At 51.2% G+C, this 26,888-nt stretch overlaps 1 protein-coding gene across 3 annotated transcripts in view; it reads right to left on the reverse strand.

The window, feature by feature from the left end:
- RECQL4 (RecQ like helicase 4) overlaps positions 1-26,888 on the reverse strand; it is a 44,095-nt gene that overhangs the window by 5,269 nt on the left and 11,938 nt on the right. For all 3 annotated transcript variants that reach the window (XM_078851396.1, XM_078851397.1, XM_078851395.1), the window contains exons 7-22: positions 25,854-25,953; positions 20,075-20,204; positions 14,351-14,473; positions 10,959-11,105; positions 10,252-10,344; positions 9,833-9,969; positions 9,238-9,321; positions 8,231-8,419; positions 7,629-7,811; positions 6,901-7,096; positions 5,703-5,980; positions 5,016-5,153; positions 4,211-4,373; positions 2,584-2,713; positions 1,152-1,324; positions 594-780 (exon numbers count right to left, since the gene is read on the reverse strand). In XM_078851396.1, coding sequence (XP_078707522.1) covers positions 594-780; positions 1,152-1,324; positions 2,584-2,713; positions 4,211-4,373; positions 5,016-5,153; positions 5,703-5,980; positions 6,901-7,096; positions 7,629-7,811; positions 8,231-8,419; positions 9,238-9,321; positions 9,833-9,969; positions 10,252-10,344; positions 10,959-11,105; positions 14,351-14,473; positions 20,075-20,204; positions 25,854-25,953 — 2,451 coding nt within the window. The remainder of the gene's footprint in view (positions 1-593; positions 781-1,151; positions 1,325-2,583; positions 2,714-4,210; positions 4,374-5,015; positions 5,154-5,702; positions 5,981-6,900; positions 7,097-7,628; positions 7,812-8,230; positions 8,420-9,237; positions 9,322-9,832; positions 9,970-10,251; positions 10,345-10,958; positions 11,106-14,350; positions 14,474-20,074; positions 20,205-25,853; positions 25,954-26,888) is intronic.

Consider the following 26,888-nt stretch of genomic DNA (forward strand, 5'->3'; position numbering starts at 1 on the left):
GTCCGGAGTGATGGGATTTGTATCTCCCCTGCGTGGTTCATTTTCTCATCCTCTCCCCAGGGGAGGAGCATGCATGCAGGGAGCAGTTTGTTTGGTAGGGCTTGGAATTGGAATGGCCACACTGCTTTGTGTTTATGTCAGAGATGGCAGACCAGTGGAGGGGGCAAGTTCTTTGCTCCTGTGTGAGCACCGCCACTGGCCCCTGTCATTTCAGGATCTGGGTCACAATTATGCCCCTCATTTTCAAAAGCTCTCCATGGACTTCCCCAGCCACCCTCACGGACCTTCCGTCTCTGCTCCCCACCCCAGCCAAGCAGTACCAGCCTCCTCGCTGCCCCATGCACTGTCTGACCTGCTGACAGATTGCCTGCATTTCGCCCTGTACCACTGCTGTCTAACTCATTGCTCCCACTCCGCTTCCATAGTCTTATCACCAGCACATATTGCAGTAACTCCTGGGGCCTCCCTCAGCGGGGAAGGGAGGGTGGAGGTAAGAGGCATGAGGTGAAACCTCTTTGTGGAGGCTTTAACTGGAACTGACCGTCCGGAGTGTGCAGAGTGGGGCTGGGTTCCCCACAGCTGCCCATGCTCACCTCTGGAAGGCCCTGAAGCAGGCTTGGAGCTGGCAGAGAGTGGTCGTTTCCCGCGCCGTCACCCGGTGGTGCAGGAAGTTGCACACAGAGTCCATTTCCTGGTCTGTGAGGTCTCCGTAGGAGCGCAGGTGAAAGGACAGGTCGCTGAACTCCACCAGGACACCGCTCTTCCCAGTGCCATGGCAACCTGGCAACAAGGCGGGGGAGGGGCTCTTTATGGGAACTGACTCAGGATCACTAGATGACACACGCACAGCAAGAGGGGGTCACTGGTACAATCCCACCGCAGGGGACACAAGAGAATCACTGAACACAGGGCTCCGAGCAGGGCCAGAAAACGGTACATGAGCTCTGAGTGCCCAAGAGGGCCAATCCCACAGACACCCGTGGCACTTTTAGAGCCCCTGCCCACTGCAAATGCTACAGAACTCACATGGATTGCAGGAGGAGGGGGGATTTTATCCTGCCACCATAGCTCTCTCTAGGGCTCCCTTCCCCAGCTCTGCCCCTACTCCCCGGTGCCCCGGAGAAGCAGTCTCAGCGCAAGAGCCTCAGCACCTTTCTGTAGCTGTGTGTTCCATTGGAGCTGGCGCAGGGCTCGCTTCACCGGCAGAACCTCCCAGCCCATGGAGTCGCTGAGTGCGATCACGTCGAACTCCACAGAGCTGGCGTGCGTGTGATCCACCCCTGCCAGACGCTCCCGGGCCAGACACACTGCGATGGGCGGGGAGCTGAGAGCAGGAGGAGAGAAAAAGCCGAGGATGCAGATGCTGAGAACCCAGAGACAAAAATCAAAGCCAGCAGCAGTAACATGGGAACTGGGGAGGGGAGAAGGGGACTAGCGCAGGGAGCCAGGAACTCCTCCAAATTAGATCTACCTCTGACACAGACTCCCTCTGCAGCCTTGGGCCTGTCTCTTTGCAACTGTTGCCTACCACTCTGCAAAGTTGTGAGGATCAATGAGGTAAGATATGCAAAGCTCCGTGTATCTTTATTAGTGTCAGGTTTGTTGCACTGGCCCCCCACATCAGTGTCTGTATGCCGCTGCCAGCTGACCCCTGGAACTGCAGAGGGAGGTGGGAGACAGCCAGCCCAGAGGCTGCTGGCCAGCTGTGCAATGCTGCCTGTAGAAGGCACTGGGTTCCAGGAGGCACCTGTTTACGCACTGGGCACAGGATCCAACTCCTTTATCTGAGCACTGTTATTCAGCCCCTTGTGAGCCCAGCTGCTGTACTCCCTGGCCAGTGGTGTAGTGACCAACCTGGCAGCCTGCATTGAATCAGGCAGTCACTCCTGCAGGCAGCAAGCATCCAGGATGAGTGCAGCCCTGCCATCCCACTCCCTCTGGGCGTCCAACAGTACTGAATATAACCCCTAGCACAGCAGCGCAGTGCAAGGAGCCTTTCAGAGGAGAGCTCGAATCTATTGCCCCCTCTGCTCCCCGAAACACCCCCCTATGGCACCACAAAGCAGCCCCACCTTTGTGGGGCATTTCGCTGTTCCTTAGCCAGAGGACGCACAGTGGAAGAGCCCTACCCAGCTGTGCTAGTCTATTCCCCCGCCAGTGCAGAGCGTCTGCCAGCCCAGTCTCCAGGGCGTGGGCCTGTCTCTCTCTCAGCATCCCAGGAGATGCACTCTCTATCCTATTCCTCATAGCTCCTCCCGGCAACGTTCCAGATTTCCTCCCACGAGTCCTACTTATCCATCCTTCAACCTCTTCGCCCCCCTCCTCCAGGTGCCAGCTCCCGCAGTGCTTGCTGGCAAGAACATCCCCCAGCTGACCTCCTCCCTACCAAGTGCAGTCACGGCTCTGGTTTGAGTAGCCCTTCCCGGTAAGGAGGTGCCCAGAAGCAGATGGAACTGTTTCGAAGCTGGGTCTGAGCTGATTAAGGCATTTCCCACAGAGTTTGCACATCCCGAGAGGTCTCTCCATTCCCCGCATGGAAGGGCTCCGATTTCATCACTCCCCATGCCACGCAGTGACTCTCACCTTTTTGCGGTTGCCCTGAGCTGCTGGGGGCCCCCGTAACACACCACCCGGCAGGAGGAGAAAGTGGGGTGCAGCAGCTCCACCCAGCACTGTGGATGCAGCTCCAGGTAACACAGCAGGGTCTCGATGCCTGTAGCAGAAGAGAGGAGACATGCGCCAATCACGGAGCGTTCCGGTGGGACAGGCATGAGCTGCAGTCACCTCTCAGAGCCCCACTTCGAAGAGCCAGGCTTTTGGTTTCTCTATGTCCGCACGCTATGGCCCACCTCCCCCCGGGTGCAGCCTAGCCTCCCATGCCACCTGCTTACTGCCCCACACAGGACCTGCGACTGCCCTCCATCTGGCTTGCTCAAGAGCAGGGCATGGTGGGACATGAGCCGCCCCCTCTATATTAAAGGGGAGGAGCTGCACGAGTCTACATTCTCTATGCACAAGGCACATCTATGCACATCCCTCAGGCTCACAGCAAGCTCGGGAGCAGCCCCAGCCTGGCTGGAAGGTAGTGATAGGATACAGAGGGACCCTGACAAATTAGAGGATTGCGCCAAAAGAAATCTGATGAGGTTCAACAAGGTCCCTAAGTGCAGGACTCTGCACTTGTCCAAGTGGGTAGGCAGCAGTTCTGCAGAAAAGGACCGAGGGGTTACAGTGGACGAGAAGCTGGATATGAGTCAACAGTGTGCCCTTGTTGCCAAGAAGGCCAATGGCTTTTTGGGATGTATAAGTAGACGCATTGCCAGCAGATCGAAGGACGTGATCGTTCCCCTCTATTTGACACTGGTGAGGCCTCATCTGGAGTACTGTGTCCAGTTTTGGGCCCCACACTACAAGAAGGAGATGGAAAATTGGAACGTGTCCAGTGGAGGGCAACAAAAATGATTAGGGGGCTGGAACACATGACTTATGAGGAGAGGCTGAGGGAACTGGGATTATTTAGTCCACAGAAGAGAAGAATGAGGGGGGATTTGATAGCTGCTTTCAACTACCTGAAAGGGGGTTCCAAAGGGGATGGATCTAGACTGTTCTCAGTGGTAACAGATGACAGAACGAGAAGTAATGGTCTCAAGTTGCAGTGGGGGACGTTTAGGTTGGATATTAGGAAAAACTTTTTCACTAGGAGGGTGGTGAAGCAGTGGAATGCGTTACCTAGGGAGGTGGTGGAATCTCCATCCTTAGAGGTTTTTAAGGTCAGGCTTGACAACGCCCTGGCTGGGATGATTTCGTTGGGGATTGGTCCTGCTTTGAGCAGGGGGTTGGACTAGATGACCTCCTGAGGTCCCTTCCAACCCTGATATTCTATGGGCAATTTTCAAACACCAGACACAACGGCTGCCTCTCCCCGTCCCCTGATGTACCCATCGCGCCTCGCCAAGTTTGTGAGAAGGGGAACAGATACAGCAGCAAGGCCTGGCCTGACCTATAATGGAAGACAGGGTCAGCCCTACCGGATCAGGCCACGTCCCAGCCAGCCCCGCCATGATCAGTCTGCTCTGCCACCAGCACAAGACGTTGCACAAAGGCAAACAAGCCCACACTATCCCGGCCAGAAGCCCCGTCCTGCCCACAGAGCTGAGGGGAGGAAGAATCCTTTCCAGATCGCCACGCCAGGAAGCGGCATGAGCCTCACCTTCCTCTCGGATGTCCAGGGATTCCACCGTATGCTGCACGGGGATGGCACGCTCATGTTTGTAACACACGCGCTGCTGCCCACTCATCCTGTCATCCCGACATGCCTGCTCCTTACCGGCTCCCACGAGCTCCATCAGCTCAGCGTCCAACACCTCGCCCCCCTGCAGGGAAACAACGCCGAGCCCTTCTCAGGCAGGAGGTACCAGAGGTGAGCAGCTGGGGCTGGAGGCCTCCTTCCTCCCTCAGAGCCCACACATGACAAGCTCCCAAACAAGGTGCCCCACCTGGCTGGGACATGGGCTGCAGCTCTGCCCCAACCCACTTCTAACCAGGTTCAGATGGACCCTTGATTTTAAGCTGAACGGGCAGCCTGACTTGCCCCTTGATCTCCAGAAAAGGTGCAGCCCAGGGGAGCTGCCCTACCGCTGCCCCATGTACAATCCCAGGCCTGCGTGTCTACATGATCCCAATGCATAGGGTGACCAAATGTCCCGTTTTTATAGGGACAGTCCTGTTTTTTGGGACTTTTTCTTATATAGGTGCCTATTACCCCCCACCCCCTGTCCGTTTTTTCACAGTTGCTATCTGGTCACCCTACTGATGTATCGTCTCCAGGGGCCAGAGAGAAGGTTACTCTCTGAACCTGCCATCAGACAAATGGTAAGGGGGCAGGCCAATCAGATCAAGATGGAGCATGGCATGCTGGGACCTGTAGGCCCCACAGACTGCACTGCTGTATTAAAGGAGAGAGGGCAGTCCAGGCCCTGCGTTGGCCACCCTGGCGCTCAGGGCTCGTTCCTCACCCTGCTGAGGTCCTGTTGTTTGCGGTGAAGCTCCAGGCACTTACAGCGAGAGAAAACCTTCTGCACTAGCTTCTTAATGGTGAAAAAATCCACGGTGTCAGCGTAGATGTGTCGCCTGAGCTCATGCAGATCCCCGCCCTGGGGAGGACAAGGAGCCGGGGAACGTGGGGTGAACAGTGAGACACACACAAAGGTGAGAGAGCAGCCCCTGCCACGCACGCTGAGCCTGGAGCTTCCCAGCTGCTGGTGGGGAAAATGAGGCCGAGAATTGATGCCTGCTTGGGACTCGCTGAGACGGAGGCTGGGCAGCGAGGAACAAGGCAGTAGGACGTTTCCCTGTCAGTCCTTGTGGTGGGAGGGAAGAATCTGGATCTGGGGCAGGTTTCCTCCTCGCTCTGGACTCAGTGCTGGTCCAAGCCTGTGACTGGCTCCATCAGCGCAGGGCTTCAGGGCCAAGGATTGGTTGTGCCAATCCTTGAGCACCCTATAAGCCCTAGAGAGCCCCGGCTATTGGATTCATTGGGGGCACGAGAGCCATTCACCTTCCTATAATGGCTGCAGCATCCAGCTACTCAGCAGACTAAGCAGGGGCGTCAGTCAGGCTGGGATTTCGACTGGCTGCAGCAGAGGTGGCTGGTGGGGTGCCCTGGCTCTTGGCTTAGCCCCCACCCCTCCGGCAGCAATTACCTCCGGATCCAAGAAGAGATGGCAGTGCGCTGGCTTCCCGTCCCGTCCCGCCCGCCCAATCTCCTGCACGTAGCTCTCAAAGTTCTTGGGCATGTTGTAGTGCACGATCCCACGCACGTCAGACTTGTCTAGCCCCATGCCAAAGGCCACCGTGGCCACCACGATCCGCAGCTGGCCGCACATGAAGTTGTTCTGGACCCGGCGGCGCTCGGTGGCACACATGCCACCGTGGTAGGAATCGGCGACCCACTTCAGAGGGCACCGGATGCTTTTCTTAGCTACGCCACAGACATGGAGAGAGAAGAGAGACCACCACTGAATGATCATTAGCACCGATATTGGGCTTCTCATTCTCAGAGAACCCTGCAAGCGGTCACTAATTCATCAGAGGTGGAAACGAGCAACAGACAAAGCATTTAGGAAACACACCCCCCCGGTTAGTCGCCCCCTCGCTGGGTAGCAGCGACATCATCTGCTCCAGATCAGCAGGTGACCAATTCCCATTCGTTCTCCCGAGAGGGTTTCTAAGATGGAGCTTTAAGCCTCAATTTTAAGCGATTCAGTCTTTGCTCCTCATTTACGGTCTGTAGCTGAGATTTGGGTGTGGCTGAGCCAGAGCTCCCGGCTGCAGGGGTGGGATTGGTTCAAGCTGCAGCCAAGGAACAGAGTCAAAAGCCTGAGCAGGCCAACAGGCCAGCTAGCAGGAGTCCTTGGACAAAGCGCCCTTCCTGACATCACTCACGTGGCATCCCCTGAGGTGGTTTAGCCCTTCCGGCCACCACACCCCGCCATGTTTGCTACGATGGTCTGTAACGGGGGAAGCAAAGCCCATGCATCTGAAGCTCACAGAAGGCATTTCCCTGCCCCGCCAGGATGGGTGCTTGGTATGGGGGAGGGGAAGTGAACTTCTCCTTCCTCTGAAGAAGTGTCAGGTATTTGCACTGTCAGAGGCTCGCTGCTGGACTGAAGGGCCCAGTGGTCTGAGCCAGCATGGAAAGCCCTGTGTGTCTTCGACTACTCCCTCCAGACGGCAATTCCATCCCTAACACGCTGCGTCCCAGTGGCCTCTGCTCCAGTGTACATCCGTTCACAGATGCCCAAGGCTGGTGCACAGTCTAATCTCAGGGGAGGGGCTGGATCGTGCTTCGCTCTTGGTGCTGCAGGAAAGCCCAGCACTATCGTCTTACCCTTTTCTTACCCTTGGCTTTCTTCCTCTTCCCAGCACTATCGTCATGGTGCTGCTCCTCAGCAGTCATGGACTCCCTGAGCGTCACGCCCTGGAGGCGCGTGCGGATCAGTGCCGCAATCCGGGCTGTCTCCTCTCGCCGTGTGCAGTAAACAATGACCGAGTCCAGGCCCCCAAACCTCTCTCCCTGCAGCAACGAGACCAGGGCCTGGAACCAGACAAGGAGAGAATGAGTCGCTTCTCTACAGATGCTTCACTCTCGAGGAGCTTCTCAAGGCAACTCACTCCTCTCACAGGGCCAGAAAAGCCCACACCTGAGCTTACGAGCCCCCCAAAGGCAGGAACACTGACCTGCTCCCATAGACAACTCCCCAACCCACTCCTGGTGAATTCCACTCCCTGCACAGCATAGAACGAATACGTGGGGATCCCAGAGAAAGCATGGCACCCCAACAGATCCCAAAGCGAGGCTAAGAGACACATGGATCATTTCATGCACCCTCAGAGAGCAGCCACTTGTGGAGGAGACATGCACGGCAGCCGTCTAACAGCTCCCAAGAACACTACACAACCACTGAGGTCAGAAAGGGATTAATCCTGTACTGAGCTGAAACCACAGGGGGAATTTAACTTGATCCCCGGAGCTTGGATTTAGAGAGATGGCAGAAAGCTTCTCTAGTCCTTCAACGACCATGCGAGTCTCTTCCAAGTTCCCGGAAAGCCCTGCTCCCCCTCCCTACCTGATCCTTGTCCCTGTCCGTCGAGACCGAAAGGTGCAGGTTTGGGGGAACAGCAGCAGAGCGCACGGCTATCCCTTCCTCCTCCTGGATACCCAAGTGATGGGCCACATCCTGCGCTGTGGCTAGCGTGGCCGTGGCCGTAAGGCCCAGAAGGCAGCGCACCCCTAGGCGATCCCGAAGAACCTGCAGGGAGAAGAGCCGTCACTCCCTAACGCCAGGGGCTGGCATTTCCCGGCCGAGAGACAGTGGTGTGCTACACGTGGGGTACAGCTCTCTGGAGAATCCCAATCCCCCCCACACCCCAACATCACACCACAGCTCAGGGCAGGAAGCGAGGACGGTGCCTCAAGAGGCAAGTGGAACACAGGGGGTCAGAATGCAGTTACCCAGGAGGGAATTAGCAGCCAGGAGTTTGGTCTGACAGCTCATCCTAGAGACTACGACCCTAGAACCCCTTTCCCGGCACCACGTCTCATTGCTGCTGCTAACACAGAGACAGCAGGCGTGTGAGTCTTTATAGCCCTGGCCATCTCCCCGCAGGCAGACATGTCACGCCACGCTGGTGCCAGGGAGCTCTGGCCAGATCCCCCCCCCCTCCGTACCTTACAGAGCCGCAGGTAGCATGGGCGGAAGTTGTGGGACCACTCGGAGACACAGTGTGCTTCATCGATACAGGCAAACGCCACGGGGGGGAGCTGGTCGGCAGAGGGGAGACAGCTAGATCCCGCCCTGCCTCCGCCCACCAGGGCCTCTGGGGAGAGCAACAGCACATGCACCTTCCCTCCCTTCACCTGCAAACACGCACAGCATCAGGAAGGAGGGGTTACCCCCGTAAGAATTACACATACCCAGCCCTGCCCCCAGAAACACACACACTGGGGGGTGGGGGGGGGGAGAGAAAGGAGGGGATCTGGGTGGCCCATGGGATTGGATAAATCTCAGCCCCTCCAACCCAGCCCTCCTGGGGGCCAGAAGGTCTTTCCCATCCACTGGCTGCTCGGTGTGAGAGGAGCTGGGCGCTCTCAGCTCAGATGCCTGCACCTCAAAAGACACCAACACAATTAGTACCAACTGGTCACTGTAATGGCCTCTTCAGGTTCTCCCGGCCCTCCCACTCCCCATCCCTACTGACGTGGGGTGGGAGGCGTGCAGGGTACCTGTTCTCCACAGCTGCCCATCCAGCTCCCCTCACCAGCCAGAAATGCATGCCCAATCAGCACTCATCAGAACAGCCCCAGGGCTGTCTACACACGCTCCGGAACATGGTCAGGTGTGTATTTAAATCGGAATCGCTCCATATGTGGCCAAGCACTGCCCTAGGGCGAGCCCAACCCTGACAGCAGTGGGTATTTCCCACCAGTTCCCATTAGCCGGCACACGAGTGGTCTCTGCCCCATCAGTTAGACCAGATCCACACCCAGCGTCTCAGAGCAGCACTCCTTAGGAAGGGACAGGGCGCCGCACGTAGCAGGCCTGCACCCCAAGCCAAGTGACAATGCCCTGGGCTCCTTATACCCTTCCGAGGAGGGTGGGCAGCCAGTCCAGGATCTGAGAGCAGGCTCAGATTCGCAGCTCCTACGGGAGGGTCCCCTCACCCCAGGCAACTCACCCTTTCTATAGCAGCCTCTCGCTGGCTCTTCGACATGTTGGAGTGAATGCAGACTGCCTTCAGGTGAGGGGGAAGCCCTGAAACCTGGGAATGAAGTGCATTACACGCACACATCAATGGACAGGGCTCCTCCAGGGACAGAGCTCCTCCGCCACTCAGTCTGGGGGCCTGGCTACAGAATCAATATCCAGCAGCCCAGGGCTCCATTGCAATCCTTGTCAGAGGCTTCCAAGATGTCCTGCCTGGCACATCAGAAAGAACAGGGCCCTGAGCAGAGCGGAGAATTCCCAGCAACCCCCTGGAAACAGGAGGGATCTGGAGATGGGAAATATTTATCCCCAAAAGTACCACCCCTGGGGGGTGAAGGGCCCCAACAGCAGAGTGTAAAAAGAGAGAGTAAAAGGGGGATGAGGGAGTGGATGAAGAAAGGACAGAATCGGGCCCAATCCGGCTTTTACTCAAGTCAATGATCCGGCTTCTACTCAAGTCAGTTGGGCCCCGAGTGCTTCCCCTGAAGGGACAGGGGCGAGGGAGAAGGCCCAAGGGAAGGAGCCCCAGTGCAGCCAGGCTGCGATCAAAGCCACGTCCCATTTACCTGGTCATCCATCAGCGACACGAGTGGGGAGATCACCAGGGTGATGCACTTGGACCGCTTGCCATACAAGAACGCAGGGAGCTGGTAGCACAGCGACTTCCCCATCCCCGTCGACAGGACGACCAGCGTGGACAGACCTGGCTCAGAAACAGCAGCAGCAGAGTCAGCGGCCACGATCCTTGGAATCCCCCGGAGGAGTCAGCGTGGGAAGGGGGCAGAGAGATGTGGTGGGCGCTGGTGCCTTCCCCCGCAGCCCTGGCTCATTTCAGCACTGGCGGTCTGGGGGGAAGTGCTCTCGGGGCTAAACCCTCATTAGGCAAGTGTTGCTGGCCCCAGCCCTCCGGTGCCATGAATGACCGTTCCTGAGTGGGTGGGGATGGGCAGGAAGGATCTACTTCAGGATAAGACAGACAGGTTACCTGAGAGAATCCTCATGACAGCCACCTCCTGGCCCGGGCGGAAGGCACTGTATCCCAGCTCAGACAGAGCTCGAAACACCTCCTGTGGAGTCTCTGCACAGCACGGAGACACACATGCAGTCAGGAAAGGGCCCGCAGTGGAGTTCAAGGCCCTGCCAGTTGCAAAGCCCAAGGGAGGACTAGGCCAACGGTGCACACAGGCAAGGAGCTGCTAGCACAGAGAATGGGGGAATGGTGTCAAGTCTCCTGGGTTCTAGTTGAGCTTTGGGAAGGCAGGTAGGCTAGTGGTTACAGGAAGGGGAACTGGGAGTCAGGACTCCTGGGTTCTATTTCTAGCTCTGGGAGCGACGCCTGGTCTATTGCTTAAAACGGGACGACGAGTCCGATTTTATTCCCAGCCAAAGCCGTTCTCCCGAAGGGGAGCAGAGGCATGAGCAGAATGCGAAGGCCCCTCATTGTCATGCGCCCACGTTCCCCTCCAAAGCGGCAGTGCCCTTCCTAGAGAGACCTGCAGCACCAGGGGCCCTGGGAGAGCAACCTGCTCAGTGCAGAATGCAGATTCCACACCACGGGGCTGGTGCCTGTGGCAAAGCAATGCAGGTTTGTCTGCCCAGCTGCACGAGCAAGGCCCAGTGCATCCAACACGAGTCCAGCACATACTCACCATAATCCCGTTCCCTAGCACGGCTGCCTTTCACGGCTCTTACCTCGCACCTTCCCATCCTGCCCCAGCCCATAGAGAGGCTCCATTGGTGGGGGTGGAGCAGGTGGCTCATACACAGGCCTCTGCATGTGCAGGTCGAACTCCCCCTCGCCAGCTCTCTCGGGCCCGGCTTGGCCGCTTCTGCTCTCAGCTGGGGATGGAAAGGAACAAGCCAATGGAACCCAGGCTAGGTTTATACGGCACTTGGCTGAGAGGAGATCCAAGGTGCTGGCGACTCCACCTGTGGCTCTTTCCCCGGGGTCAGTACAGACCCAGTGCCGGACAAGCGGCTTGCACTCACACTAGCTACAGCCCAGAGGTTCTGACCCCTTCTGGTCGTTAAAGACTCTCCATGAGTTGGGATATTAACCCCAGCGTCCTGGTCAAATACAAACCTAGGGAATTATCTTCTACCTCCTTCAATTCCCTCGGTGGTTTTAACTAGATGCAGGATTCTCCTTCACTTCCTGTCCTAGCCTGCTGAGTGGTATGGCTGTGTGCTGGTAAACAGCTGTTATGTTCCACCCCAGAGGGGGATGCAAGGATTCCCCTCTGCGTCTCTCTGACACTCAGTGTTTGCAGGGCACTTTATGTAGCGCCTTTGATCCAGAGATCCTAAACATTTGTCATCACCACCCTCCTGGTCAGGCCTCAGCCCAGGGCAGGGATAGACAGAGCACATGGTTCTAGTGAGCAACCTGCTCCTGGCCAGAGATGAGCCACTTCCATCTTCGCTCACCATGTTAGGCCCTGCCGCTGCGTTTGATACCACTGATCACCAGATACACCTGTCTGGCCTCCAAAAGGCTGCAGGGGTGACTAGAAACACCCCAACCTGGCTCAGGCCCCTCCTCTCCAACCAACTCCAGAGAGTCGTTGTGGGTCTCCACTCCAAAGCCCTCGCCCCCTAAGTCCCCCAAGGCTCATCCTCATCCCCATGTTATTCAGCACCTGTAGGGAGCCAGGGAGACGGCCAGGGCTAACGGCCAGCAGGACACAGATGACACCCAGCTCTGCTGACCTTGCACCCAACCAAGACTGAAGGGCCTTGTAGGAAGTAGGACAGAGCTTCCGAAATTTTCCTCCGTGGCATCCCTCACTGTTGAGGGCATTTGCCTTCAGACTGAGTCAGCCTCAGGGTCATTTAGGTCTCCTCCACGCTGTTGGATACTCAGACAGCCATGGAGACATACTTCCATCTGCAGTCAGGCAGAAGTCTGCGCCCCCTTCTCTAGCCTAGAGCTGGCCATCCAGCGATTCATGGCCTGGCTTGATGATTGCAACCCAAATCTAGGAAGGAAACCACAAAGCCTGAAAAGGCTCAGATGGGTACAGAATGCAACAGTCTCTCTGTGGCCGCACAGGTCACCATGAACACATCTCTCTGGCATTGCACTCTGCACTGGCTCCCCACAGAACCCAAGAGATTTGCCTATGCCATCCAAGAGATAACTCTCCCTCAGCAACTGTGGCCTCCACCAACAGCTCCGCCCCACTGGGGCAACAGAACTACCAGCCACTGGAGAGTCTCAGGAGTGCAGGAGGCAGAACTTTCCTGGGAGCTGGGCCTAGACTGGAACTGGCTTCCTCAGGAGATATGAGACCAGGGCTTCACCACACTCAGGACTCAGTGAGAGACTCATTGCTTCAGTGTAGCTTTCCTGTAACAATGTCTTGACATACATACAGCATAGCCACACATGCAAACATATACCACCAAAGACAAAGAAAACCTATAAAGCAATCGAGCTGTTTCCTCTACAGTCTGGGATGGAAAACATGAAAGAGACTTCTTCTTTTCCATTCTTTGGGAGGCCTTTAGTGGTGGGAGTTATAAGCACCTGGATGGACAGAGACAATCCTCTTTCATGCTCTGTTGTAAAGAACTCTTACAGCAAGGTCTTTTGCATTCAGAATTAATGAGAGCTCCCCCTCCGGGCTGCCAGCCACTCAGATAACAATAACCCAGTCTGTATTGTGGCTAGAAGTTATGCTTGGACTTAAGCATCAGCAAATTCTAAAACCACAGGGGCATCATCACATGCTGAAACTTCATCACACGGAGCATATCAGCTCCAATACAAACACCACAGCTTTTGTGTAGAGGGAAAGGGGGATGCTTTTGTTGTCTGTGTGATGCACTTTGCTAAGAGCTGGCCGTATGCAGAGAAGGGCCTTTTGTTCTCAGAGCTGCTGCAAGAAAGTTCGAAGGAGACACACACAGAGCACTCTCCTGGAGACTCTGCTGTTATTCTTCCTTGCTTTCTTTCATCTACAAGACAAGTCAGCCTAGACATTCGTGCAGGGTTTGCTCTTTGGAAGCCAAACAAGAGTGAGTTGAACAGGGCTATGGCACCCTTTAGTGGGCAGGATGGAGTAATTAACACTTTACAAATCAAATGGGTCTTGCGGGAGATACAAACTGCACCCCACGTCTAAGCAGAGACAGGATGGAAGTGGCTGCAGCTTCCTTAAGCTGCTGAGCCTAGCACTAGCTGCAGTACGGAGCTAGATCAATGTGCGAAGCAGGCTGCACAGCAGGGGTGAAGAGAAGGAGTGATGGTAACAGAGCAGGAGCTAGCTTCAAGGGATGTTCTCAGCTGCTGAGGCCCACTGCAGACAGAAGAGGGGCGCACCAACATTCTTCTGCCTCGTCTCTCCCCTCTAGCTCGGACCATTTCGTATTGATTGGTGTATTGGCACAGCACCAGGGGCCACAGGCACTGATCAGAACCCCGCTGCGCGAAGCGCTCTACAAACACATGTACTGGATTCGGATGAGCTAGCGTTACAATACGTACAAGAGTCCCGCTGTCTGAGAGCCAAGCCCTGGCAGGACCCCCACTGAGGATTTTGGCTGATGGCTCACCCTAGGGTCTTCAAAATTTCATTGCACTGAGAAGGGAGCAGATCCAGGCATCTGCTTCCTCACAAGCACATAGCAGAAAGGCCCAGTCCAGGACTAGAAAGAGTTAGAGAGAAAAACCCTTTGTTTTTGTAGGGTTGCAACCATGTTTGTTTGCTCCTCCAAAATACTTTGCAGTCTAGTTCAATTAAAAAAAGAGAGACCGCAAAGTTTACCAGCAGGTGACAGTCCAGACTGCTGTTATTTCCACAAAAGGTCACATTTTCACCCATCCAGGACTGTGCTCCTTTTAACATGCACCCTTCTAAGCTCCCATCTCAGCTTTCCTTCTACAGATGCACCTACAAAACTGTATACAAGTACTTAACCTTCCAGCTAGTCACGGATAGCGCTGCTACTCCACGACCAGCCTCTAGGAGCCACTGGAGAGCAAGGCAGACGTGCCCCCGCCATTAAGCGAAGCCAGCCCTCCTGACTTACCCAGGGAGCAAACCAAGGAACAATTAACATCTGCGCCATTAGAGTCTCACCTGAGATCTTGCTGTAAGCCGTGTTAGTCATCCGGGCCACTTCTTCCAGAGTGGGCAATGGCGTCTCCTCTTCAATAGCTTCGCTGTTTTCCTCCAGCTGTGGGTCAACAGCTGGAGCTAGCCCTGCAAGGCAGGAAGAGTCTCACTCCTACAGGGGTGGCAGTCATGGGAGGGAAGGGATTCTGAAGGCCAGGGCCTCTCTGTCCCAGCATGTAAATTTGCCAGCCCTGAACAGACGCAGCACTTAGAGCCAACTGCGTACCCATTGCAAAGCAACACTCAGTAGCCTGATTGCTACATGCAACACATTTCACACCAATGCTTTAAAGAAACAAAACTGATACATGTCCTAATGGAGGCATAGGTCATCGCTGGTCATTGTGTTTGTCACTTGGGAACTGGCCCAAGGTCCAGGATCTGCTATATTCAATCCTACACTAATGGCTAGACTACAGGACCAAAGCAAGTTTTAAGCTGCTTATGGCTGATCAGGTTGTGGGACATCATAAGAACAGCCATACTGGGTCAGACCAAAGGTCCAGCTATCCCAGTATCCTGTCTTCTGACAGTGGTCAATGCCAGGTGCCCCAGAGGGAATGAACAGAAAAGGGAATCATCAAGTTATCCATCCCCTGTCGCCCATTCCCAGCTTCTGGCAAACAGAGGCTAGGGACACCATCCTTGCCCATCCTGGCTAATAGCCATTGACGGACCTATCCTCCATGAACTTATCTAGTTCTTTTTTGAACCCTGTTATAGTCTTGGCCTTCACAACATCCTCTGGCAAGGAGTTCCACAGGTTGACTCTGTGTTGTGTGAAAAAAAATACTTCCTTTTGTTTGTTTTAAACCTGCTGCCTATTAATTTCATTGAGTGGCCCCTGGTTCTTGTGTTATGAAAAGGAGTAAATAACACTTCCTTCTTTACTTTCTCCACATCAGTTATGATTTTATAGACTATCATATCTCCTCTTAGCCGTCTCTTTTCCAAGCTGAAATGCCCCAGTTTTATTAATCTCTCCTCATACGGAAGCCATTCCATACCCCTAATCATTTTTGTTGCCCTTTTCTGAACCTTTTCCAAGTCCAGTATATCTTTTTTGAGATGGGGTCACCACATCTGTACGCAGTATTCAAGATGTGGGCGAACCATGGATCTATATAGCAGCAATAGGATATTTTCCTGTCTTATTATCTATCCCTTTCTTAATGATTCCCAACAGTCTGTTCCCTTTTTTGACTGCCGCTGCACATTGAGTGGATGTTTTCAGAGAACTATCCACAGTGACTCCAACATTTCTTTCTTGAGTGGTAACAGCTAATTTAGACCCCATCATTTTATATGTATAGTTGGAATTATGTTTTCCAATGTGCATTACTTTGCATTTATCAACACTGAATTTCATCTGCCATTTTGTTGCCCAGTCACCCAGTTTTGAGAGATCCTTTTGTAGCTCTTCGCAGTCTGTCTGCGACTTAACTATCTTGAGTAGTTTTGTATCATCAGCAAATTTTGCCATCTCACTATTTACCCCCTTTTCCAGATCATTTATGAACATGTTAAATAGGACTGGGTCCAGTACAGACCCCTGGGGGACACCACTATTTACTTCTTTCCATTCTGAAAACTGACCATTTATTCCTACCCTTTGTTTCCTATCTTTTAACCAGTTACCAATCCATGAGAGAACCTTCCCTCTTATCCCACGACAGCTTACTTTGCTTAAGAGCCTTTGGGAAGGGACCTTTTCAAAAGCTTTCTGAAAATCTAAATACACTATGCCCACTGCATCCCCCTTGTCCACATGCTTGTTGACCCCCTCAGAGAATTCTAGTAGACTGGTGAGGCACGATTTCTCTTTACAACCACCATGTTGACTCTTCCCCAACATATTATGTTCATCTGTGTGTCTGACAATTTTGTTCTTTATTATAGTTTTCAAACAGTTTGCCCAGTACTGAAGTCAAGTTTACCGGCCTGTAATTGCCGGGGTCTCCCCTGGAGCCCTTTTTAAAAACTGATGTCACATTAGCTATCCTCCAGTCATTTGGTACAGAAGCTGATTTAAATGATAGATTACAGACTAGTTAGTAGTCCTGCAATTTCACATTTGTGTTCCTTCAGAACTCTTGCGTGAATACCATCTGGTCCTTGCGACTTATTACTGTTTAGTTTTTCAATTTGTTCCAAATTCTCCTCTAATGACACCTCAATCTGGGGCAGTTCCTCAGATTTGTCACCTAAAAGCAATGGCTCAGGTTTGGGAATCTCCCTCACATCCTCCACCATGAAGACCGATGCAAAGAATTCATTTAGTTTCTCCACAACGGCCTTATTGTCCTTGAGTGCTCCTTTAGTATCTAGATCATCCACTGGCCCCTCTGGTTGTTGAGCAGGCTTCCTGCTTGTGATGTACTTAAAAATGTTTTTGCTGTTACTTTTTGAGTCTTTGGCTAGCTGTTCTTCAAATTCTTTTTTGGCCTTCCTCATTATATTTTTACACTTCATTTGCCAGAGTTTATGCTTCATTCTATTTTCCTCACTAGGATTTAACTTCCACTTTTTAAAGGATGCCTTTTTGCCTCTCACTGCTTCTTTTCCTTTCTTGTTTAGCCACGGTGGCTCTTTTTTGGTTCTCTATGTTTTTTATAATTTGGGGTATACATTTAAGTTGAGCCTCTATTATGGTGTTTTTAAAAAGTTTCCATGCAGCTTGCAAGGATTTCACTTTTTGTGCTGTACCTTTTAATTTCTGTTTAACTAACCTCCTCATTTTTGTGTAGTTCACCCTTCTGAAATTAAATGCTACAGTGTTGGGCCGCTGTGGTGTTTTCCCCGCCACAGGGATATTAAATTTAATTGTATCATGGTCACTATTACCAAGGGGTCCAGCTAGATTCACCTCTTGGACCTGATCCTGTGCTCCACTTAGATCAAGAATTGACTCTCCTCTTGTGGCTACCAGGACTAGCTGCTCCAAGAAGCAGTCATTTAAGGTGTCAAGAAACTTTTTCTCTGCATCCCGTCCTGAGGTGACATGTACCCAGTCAATATGGGGATAGTTGAAATCCTCCATTATTATTGAGTTTTTTATTTTCATAGCCTCTCTAATCTCCCTGAGCATTTCGCAGTCACTATCACCATTCTGATCAGGTGGTCTGTAATATATCCCTAGTGCTATATTCTTATTTTTCAAGAATGGAATTACTATCCATAGAGATTCTATGGTACAGTTTGGTTCATTTAAGATTTTTACTTGATTTGACTCTACGCTTTCTTTCACATATAGTGCCCCTCCCATACCAGCATAACCTGTTCTATCCTTCCAATATATTTTGTACCCTGGTATTACTGCGTCCAATTGATTATCCTCATTCCACCAAGTTTCTGTGATGCCTATTATCTCAATATCCCCATTTAATACAAGGCACTCTAGTTCACCCATCTTAGTATTTAGACTTCTAGCGCTGGTATAGAAGCACATTAAGAACTTGTCACTTTTTAGCTGTCTGCCATTACATGATGTAATTGAATGGGACTTTTTTTCATTTGACTGTTTCTCATCAGATCCTACCTGTATTTTATCATTTTCCATCCTCTCCTCCTTACTAGGGCATAAAGAATCTCCATTAATAGATCCTCCCCGAAGGTATGTCCAAACCACATGCACCTCTGCACCTGTTGGCTTTTCCCCCAGCCCTTAGTTTAAAAATTGTTCTACAACCTTGTTAATTTTAAGCACCAGCAATCTGGTTCCATTTTGGTTTAGGTGGAGCCCATCGTTCCTGTATAGGCTCCCCCTTTCCCAAAAGTTTCCCCAGTTCCTTATAAATCTGAACCCCTCCTCTCTACACCATCGTCTCACCCATGCATTGAGACCCTGCAGCTCTGCCTGTCTAACTGGCCCTGCACGTGGAACTGGGAGAATCTCAGAGAATGCTACCATGGAGGTCCTGGACTTCAACCTCTTACCTAGCATCCTAAATTTGGCCTCCAGGATCTCTCTCCTATCCTTCCCTATGTCACTGGTTCTTATATGTACCACGACCAGCAGCTCCTCCCCAGCACTACACATAAACCTATCTAGATGTCTCGAGAGATCCGCAACCTTCACACCAGGCAGGCAAGTCACCGTGCAGGTCTCCCGGTCCTCGCAAACCCAGCTATCTATGTTTCTAATGATCGAATCGCCCATTACTAATACCAGTCTCTGCCTAATAACTGGAGTTCCCTCCCCTGGAGAGGTATCCTCAGTGCGAGAGGATACCACGGCATCATCTGGAAGGAGGGTCTCAACTATGGGGTCATTTCATAGAATATCAGGGTTGGAAGGGACCTCAGGTCGTCATCTAGTCCAATGTTCTCCTTCCCTGAGGCTTTCATCCTCCTCAACAGCACACAGGCTGTCAGACCAGGGGTGGGACCGTTCTACTCTGTCCCAGAAAGTCTCATCTATGTACCTCTCTGTCTCCCTTAGCTCCTCCAGCTCAGCCACCCTGGCCTCCAAAGCCCGAACACTGTCTCTGAGGGCCAGGAGCTCCTTGCCCCAAATGCACACACACATCTAGCTGAACTGGAGGGAAAAAGGCAAAATTGGACCGAGACCATGAAATGATTAATAAGATCCAATATCTAGCTCTCTGCAAGCTGGTGGCCTGGACAAACCCTTTCAGGACGAGTCACTTTTTTTGGGAACACTGGAATTGCCAGACTGGATCAGACCCAAAGTATCCAGTCTCTGACCAGCATCAGATGCTTCAGAGGAAGGTGTAAGAACCCTGCAGTAGATGTGGGATAATCTGCCCCTACATTAGCTCTCATCCTGGTCTCTAGTAGTTAGAGATTGGCTTAAACCCTGAAGCGGGAGGTTTGATGTCCCTTCCAGTACTTCTTTTACATGAACTACTCTAACTCTGGATTCTTTGGTTATCCATAGGCATTCCAATCCCTTTTTCAGTCTTGCTAGGTTCTTGTCCACAATGACATCCTGTGGCAGTGAGTTCCACAATCTAGTTACATGTTTTCTGTAAACTTATTTCCTTTGATCAGTTTCCCACTTTTCAATGTCACTGAGTGTCCCCTTGTTCCTGTGCTGTGAGACAGGGAGAGCAGAAGCTCTCGATCTCCTTCTCTCGGCCATTCATTGGGTTATAGACTTTTAACATGTCCATTTTTCTCTTCTCCGAGGTAACAATCTTAATCTTTTCAGTCTCTTCCTCTGAGAGGTTTCCCGCAAAGGCCATGTCCTGAAACCAGCAGGAGGGGAGAGGAGAGATTCCCATTGTTACTCCTCTTTCTTGATGCTTGGCATTGGCAAAGTTCCCTATTGCCTCTAGCAAGCCACAGTCTTTATTGTCCTACACTCCTGGGGGCTCTCTGTATTCATTAGATCTTGTGTTGCATTCGTATTCATTGCTGCACAGCTAACATTTATCTCATGCTGCTGCTGTAATTTATCCAGCATTAAAAGGTAAAGTGGGTTGAACTTTATAACCTAACCTGTTCGTGCAATTAAGTAAAATCCGGGAACACGCCCTGCCATGCATCCAGCTGACCCGTGGCCACATGTCAACCTCCCAAAATATTACTATTGCCAAGCATGACTGTCCCGAGCACAGTGTCCTTGTTTATGCAGCAGCTCCCGACACCAGTGCGGGTATCTGTGATGTGGGCTGTTGCTTTTTCAGGTTGGCCCAGCTGGCCGGGGGAGGTAGAAAGCCTTACCTCTGCCCTTACACTCCGAGGCCCAGTGCCCCGTTCCGCCGCATCTGAAGCAGGTATCTGAGCCCCTGTCGAAGCATTTGCCACCTCCTCCAAACCATTCGCCTTTCTTCTGCCACTTCTGCTTCCACACCTGTAAAGGGACCAGCAGGCCTAAGGCAGGGCCTTGCTTGTAAACCAAAAAAGCCCCACCAGAAACAGCCAGATTAGGGACATAGGAACCTCCTACATCTCCACACCCCATCAGTGATCACTCCTGGGAAATGCACCACCTCTGGGGGTGGCAGTCAGCAGGTATACAACAGTGCACAGCAACACTGCACAACTGTTAGGCCAGGAAGCAAAACAAAGGAGAATTCTGAATTCATTTGAAACTGCAGATGATGGGAGGCTAGAAATGACTTTCGCTGGAAACTGGCCTTTTGGTAGCTCACTTAGCAAACATGCTGGAAAGGGACTCCTTGTTCTCACCACTGGGATGAAGAAGCCTTAAAACCGTCTGCATTTTCCTCAGTTAAGTTAGACTGTAAGGTCTCTGGGGCAGGAACTGCCTGTTGCTCTGAGTTCCATGGAATCCAAGACCAGCAGGGACCATTGCAATCATCTAGTCTGACCTCCTGTGTCACACCTGCCCCAAAATAATTTCTAGAGCGGATCTTTTAGAAAAACATCCAAGGTTGATTTAAAAAGGGTCAGTGATGGAGAATCCACCACAACCCTCGATAAATTGTTCCAATGGTTAACTACCTTCACTGTTAAAAATTTACGCCTTATCCCCAGTCTGAGTAGTCTAGCTTCAACTTCCAACTTTTCGCTGCTAGACTGAAGAGCCCATTATCACATGTGTGTTCCCCGTGTAGGTACTTATAGACTACAATCAAGTCACCCCTTAACCTTCTTTTTGGTAAGCTAAGTAGACTGAGGGTATGTCTACACAGCACAGAAAAACCCACGGCCGGCCTATGCCAACCGACTCGGGCTTGCAGGGCGCAGGCTGTGGGGCTGTTTCATTGCCGAGTAGATTTCTGGGCTTGGGCTGGAACCCGGGCTCTAGGACTCTGCAGGGCAGGAAGAGCAGCCCTAGAAAGCAGCATCCCCTCTCTACAGTGCCATTATCTCTAGCCTATATGTACCCAGGATCTGTAGGGTTTGAAGGGCACATGCCCTGCCTCCTCCATGGCGTCCAGCCCCAAAGCAGCATTCACAGCATTTTCTTTGCCCTCGGTCTCCCTTCGCTGCAGGACTTGGGGTGGGGGGAGGGGTGGTGTCTATTTGAACACTAGGAGTCAGTGATCTAAAGAGATCCAAACCCCAGGGGACAGCCAGGCAGGGAACAGTGGCTCAAAACACAAGAGAGGTTTATTTCTAAGAAAGTTTCAAAATACAACCAAGCCTTCCTGCACATTTCTGTGATGTTTCCCGTCAACTGGAACATGCCACCTCAGGCTCTGAGGTCTGAAATAAACAAAATCAGAAAATCTCCTGATTTTGTTTGATTCTGTAAGAATTTTCTTTCCAAAGCCTCTCCTAGCAGCAGTTGCCGTCCTCACCTGTCCTTGAAGCTACTCAGATGCGATACAAGGTCAATCATCATCCAGAGTTAACCCAGGGATCAGCACTTCCACATAAACTGTTTTGAGAAGCAACCGATAAGCCAGATATTTTTATACTGCTTGGTCCCTTTCCCTGTGGATCACCTGTTTGCAGAGGTGCTGTGTAAACATACCAAGCTTTAAAAATAAAGAGGCTTTTCTTTGAGCTAAAATAAAAACGTATTTCTTCCCCCTGTTCCCCACTTGAAATGCTTTCTCTCTCTCATTCCCACAGCGGTCCCCTGTGCATCCCAGCAAATCTTCGCTAGAAGGCTAATAATATATTTCGGTAGCACCTCTCTTTGGAGAAGGCTCCTATGGGGTACTGCAAATTGTGTTAAAATTACAAGCTATCACTCTAAGTTTGCAAGGGGTTTCCAGGTCCTGCTGGCAGATTAGGGGACTCTGTAGGGAAGTGTGAAACCTGGGCCTTAAGCATTCAGTCTGCTGCAGACATCCAGTCTAGAGTAAGGTGGGGTGAGTTGTGCTTTGCTGCCCTAGGGAGCAGCCTGCTTTGTTTTGCTCTGTTTGTGATTCTTGCATGTTAGAATTCAGAATTCTGGGAAATAGAAGTATTATGTTGCAACCTTCCAGCAAAAGTATTTTGTGTTTTTATCTAAACTTCTCTGTGCATATGCCATGAACATAGCAGCTCCAAAGTATTTTACCCACAGCACCTATTAAATACACAAACTACGTTTATGTTGCACAGTTAAAATTAAAAATGAGGTGGGAAAAGCAAGTGTTATAGTTGCCACAGTAACTAACAACTACACCACACACCTTGTACAGTATGTGGCCTATGTAACCGAATGCACCCCTGTATTCACACCCTACATGCTACTGTAATAATCTTTGTACAAAATACATCTTGTGAAGTATCATTTGAAAACTAACTACTCACTGGTTAATAATATCACTATAAAATGTATGTGGCAACATTACATGTAAAGCTATGAATTCCCCATGTGATGTTCTTAGCACATGTTCAAACCCACATAGCCCTGACTAGGCAGAAGTTGTTAAACAGCGTTGTCCTAAACCAGTGGTCTCCAACCTTTTTATGCCCAAGCTCACTTTTTGAATCTAAGGGCAACCCAGAATCTACTCCGACTCTTCCATCTCCCCCTCTCTCTGTCACTCACTCTCCCCCACCCCCACTCACTTTCACCAGGCTGGGGTAGGGGGTTGGGATTCGGGAGGGGGTGCGGGCTCTAGGCTGGGGACGAGGGGTTCACAGTGTAGGAGAGGGCTCTGGGCTGAGCCTGGGGCAGGGGGTTAGGGTGCAGGAAGCGTGCAAGCTCTAGGAGGGAGTTTGTGTGCAGGAGGGGGCTCCGGGCTGGGGCAGAGTGTTGGGGTGCAGGAGGGGGTTTGGGGTGCTGGCTCTGGGAGGGGGGTCAGGGCTGGGACTTGGGGTGCAGGAACGGGTTTGGGGTGCTGGCTCTGGGAGGGGGCTCAGGGCTGGGGTACAGCCTCCCGCCAGGCAACACTTACCTCCACTGTCCTAAACAAAGAAATGTGTGTTTACCTCAATTTACATATAAGTAGTAAACAGGCTCCCTGAGGCAGCAAGGCGGGTAAACCAGTTCCTCAAAGAGGAAGGACAAGCCCAGGCCTCTACCCTGGTGTCATCATGGTTAACTGGTGATCCCCAGTCACATGGCCATTCTTTGGCAACGAAATGGGGCAGGAGCAGATCAATCTGCATTTTAGCAAACAACCACATGGAACCTCTTTCACCACGAGACCCATGGCTCTGTTCTCACAGCTGCAAGGAACTTTATCTAGAGGTAGCCCTGAAGAAGATGCATTTCAAAGGGTGACTGGACTACAAAAGTGAGGGGCAAAAACACCCAAGGTTCTCTCTCTACCTCTCTCTCTTTTACTTAAGATGACAAAAAAAACCAGCCCTTTGACTTTGGAGGAGTTCCTGACCTGACAGTTTGGCCAGCAACATTGCTGGGAACCCATGGTAAGGATTTTACCTTGAACCAAGTCTAGTTTGTTAAGTTTTAGCTGCTAGAAAGCATTTTATCTTTATTTCTTGTGTAACTATTTCTGGCTTTAATGCCTTATGCTTGGACTCGCTTAAAGTCTCTTTGTGTTTAAATGAACTTGTTTTATTTTCTAATCAAAAACTAATCCAGTGTTGTGTTTAAACTGAACCGTTTGCTACTTCAACTGGAGTTACGCAAATGGTTGTATATTGACCCCTCAATGGACCTGTAATATCTGAGCTGTCCAGGAGAGGGGTGGACAGTGCAGAATATGTCTTGAGGAAAATTCGGGACTGGGAGTGTGTCGAGGTCACCCTGCCAGTAGTAACCAAGGCTGGTGGAAGCCAGGGTGTGACTGCTGTGTTGCTGTTGGGGTCAGAGCTGTGGCTATTCACAGACATTCAAGGCGTCACCTACATGCTGGCAGGCTGCTTGTGAATGGCTCAGGTTGGGGGCTACTACAGTAAAGCATTGTAAGGCACCTAGGGTTGCAGGGCAGACAGTGACACAACCCCTCACTGGAGAACTGTTTCCAGTAACACCCCTTTCAAAAAAAATGGTTGACGGGAAATTGCTCAAAACAAAAATGATCTTTGGGCAGAGACCAGGAATGCAGTTTCACCCTAAAATGTGAACCTTTCAGAAAAGCCTGTGAAAACGGGACTATAACTGAAGAGATTGTGGGTCAGTGATAGCACTCGCTACCAAGCAGAGCTACAAGACAGGAATCCTTTCACATGTGCAGCAATCTCTGCAGCTAAATGCAGTGGTACTTAACCCAGCAACATTACACAATTTAGGACAGGAAGGGAAGTCAACTGTATCCAATTCAAGCTGTGTGGACTGGAGGGGGATTAAAGGAGGCAGAATGCAGCTGCCCATGGTAGAACTTGGCTGGAACATAAGGGTTAATTCCACTGCTCTTGCAAGAAATGCCTTGGGAGCTTTGACCTCATCTGATCAGTACCTCTGTTTAACATCTTATCTGAGCAGGCTGGAATTCGCCACATTATACAAATATTCATCATCTACAAACAAAATCTGTGCTGTTGAATTCCCCGTTATTTAACAATTCTTTGCTTGGCAGCGAGATTAAGCCAGTGCCATTCGCCTGTGGATCATCAGATCAGCGAAGCACTGAAGTGTTGCCACGATGTTAATGGAAGGCTGTTTCTCCTACTGGATTCCAGTACACTGGGCATGTTTTGCTGAGAGAGTGATTCTCTAAACTAAACCAAAACTAATTCTACAGCATGCCCCGCGGCCGAAGGTGCTAAGAATCTCACTCGGGGCTCTCGCGTGGCCTTTGGAAAGGAGGAACTGGACAGATTTTAAAGAACCCAAAAGGAGCATCCTGCCTGGTCAGTTCTCTGTGCTCTATCATTGCCTTAGGCATGTTAGACGGAATGGCATATTCTACAGCACAGGCCTCAACACTTCAAAGGGATCCTGTCAATGTCAGAAGGTCAGCAGCATACTCCTGCCTGAAAGCCTGCTGCAGGCTGTGGTTGCAAGCAACACTGCAGGCCCTGATCCGACAAGTTACTCCCCACGGACAGACCCTGGCACTCACTGACATCAGTGGGGCTCTGCCTGGGTGCAGGGTTCTGCCCTCAGAGTAACTACCAGGATCAGGGCCTAAGATCCCTATAAGTTTGAGATCAGAGAGCAAAAATGATTCTCTTCTTCCCCTCCATTCATTTACCACATGCAACTGACAGCACTTTGTCCAGTCAGTCTCGCCATTCTTCAGCCCCACTGCCCAGTCAGTCACCGTTTCCCAGTCATATGGCTCTTTCATGTAACAACAGGGAGAGGAAACGTTTAAAAAAGAAGAAAGGAATTTTTTGACTGTAAAGCCACAGAAGGTTTCAGGGGCCAGGGCAGAACCTGAAACTGCTTTAAACTTACTTGAAAAAGTGACTAGATTTCAAGCTTGTTGAGTCCCTTAATAAAAAAGGCAAAACCTAGCAAGCAAACGGGTATAAATACCTAGCTCCATCAGAAATAGGGTCTGCAGCACAGAATGAAACATTCAGAACTGCTCACAGCCTATGCTGCAGGAGGGCGGGGATTGGGAAGGAGAGGTTAGCAGCATGGAAACACAGGAAAATGGGAAATGAGGGCTGTTGCTCTTTTATAAAGGGGGGTCCTCCCCTTAATTAGCACTCGCCAAGCAATTGGTCATCTCACCTGCTTGCGAAGGTGATGTCCTCTCAACGCGTAACCTTTAACATGAGATTTCTTCTTCAGGTTGAGTCTGACAAAGTTGCCATCTTTCTTTACAGGGGCCCTGGAAAAGCAAGTCCAGATGGTAGAGTCAGGTAGCGTGTATGTTACCCATGAAGATGCACTGGATTGTATTCTTGCGGCAGTGAAAGCTGGACAGCATCAAGGAAGGCAACATGGAGCAATGGTGAGAGATGGGGATAGGTCTAGTTTCATTTTCCCAAGCAGACCGAAATGCAAGTAGTAAAGCTGCATCACTGGTGAAATGAACACCAGGCTGCTCTTCCCCAGCACCTCCCATCCAAGGATTTCAAAGTGCTGCAGAAACGATTAATCTTCACAACCCCCCACGACATAGATATCATCATCCCCATTTTACAGAGGGGGAAACTGAGGCATGGAGAAGCTAATGACCACATTTTCAAATCTTGCTTTTCTCATTTTGGGGGCCCTGATTTTGGAGAGGCCACCTTGAGACAAAAAGAAAAGGAGTACTTGTGGCACCTTAGAGACTAACCAATTTATTTGAGCATAAGCTTTCGTGGGCTATAGCCCACTTCATCGGATGCATAGAATGGAACATATAGTAAGATAGTAAGATAGATAGATAGATATACACATACAGATAAGTTGAAAGTTACCATACAAACTGTAAAGGAGTACTTGTGGCACCTTAGAGACTAACCAATTTATTTGAGCATGAGCTTTCTATCTATCTATCTTACTATATGTTCCATTCTGTGCATCCAATGAAGTGGGCTATAGCCCACGAAAGCTTATGCTCAAATAAATTGGTTAGTCGCTAAGGTGCCACAAGTACTCCTTTTCTTTTTGCAAATACAGACTAACACGGCTGTTACTCTGACACCTTGAGACACTTTGGCTTGACTAGCAGAGGGGTTAAGCACCCACAACTCTAATCAAAGCCAATGAGTGTTTGTGAAAAAACGGGCGCAAGGGGTCTCATGTTGGGCACCAAAAATTAGTGGAGACTTCGGA

Source organism: Lepidochelys kempii, chromosome 2, assembly GCF_965140285.1.
Source record: "Lepidochelys kempii isolate rLepKem1 chromosome 2, rLepKem1.hap1, whole genome shotgun sequence".
In the NCBI taxonomy this organism is placed as follows: Eukaryota; Metazoa; Chordata; order Testudines; family Cheloniidae; genus Lepidochelys; species Lepidochelys kempii.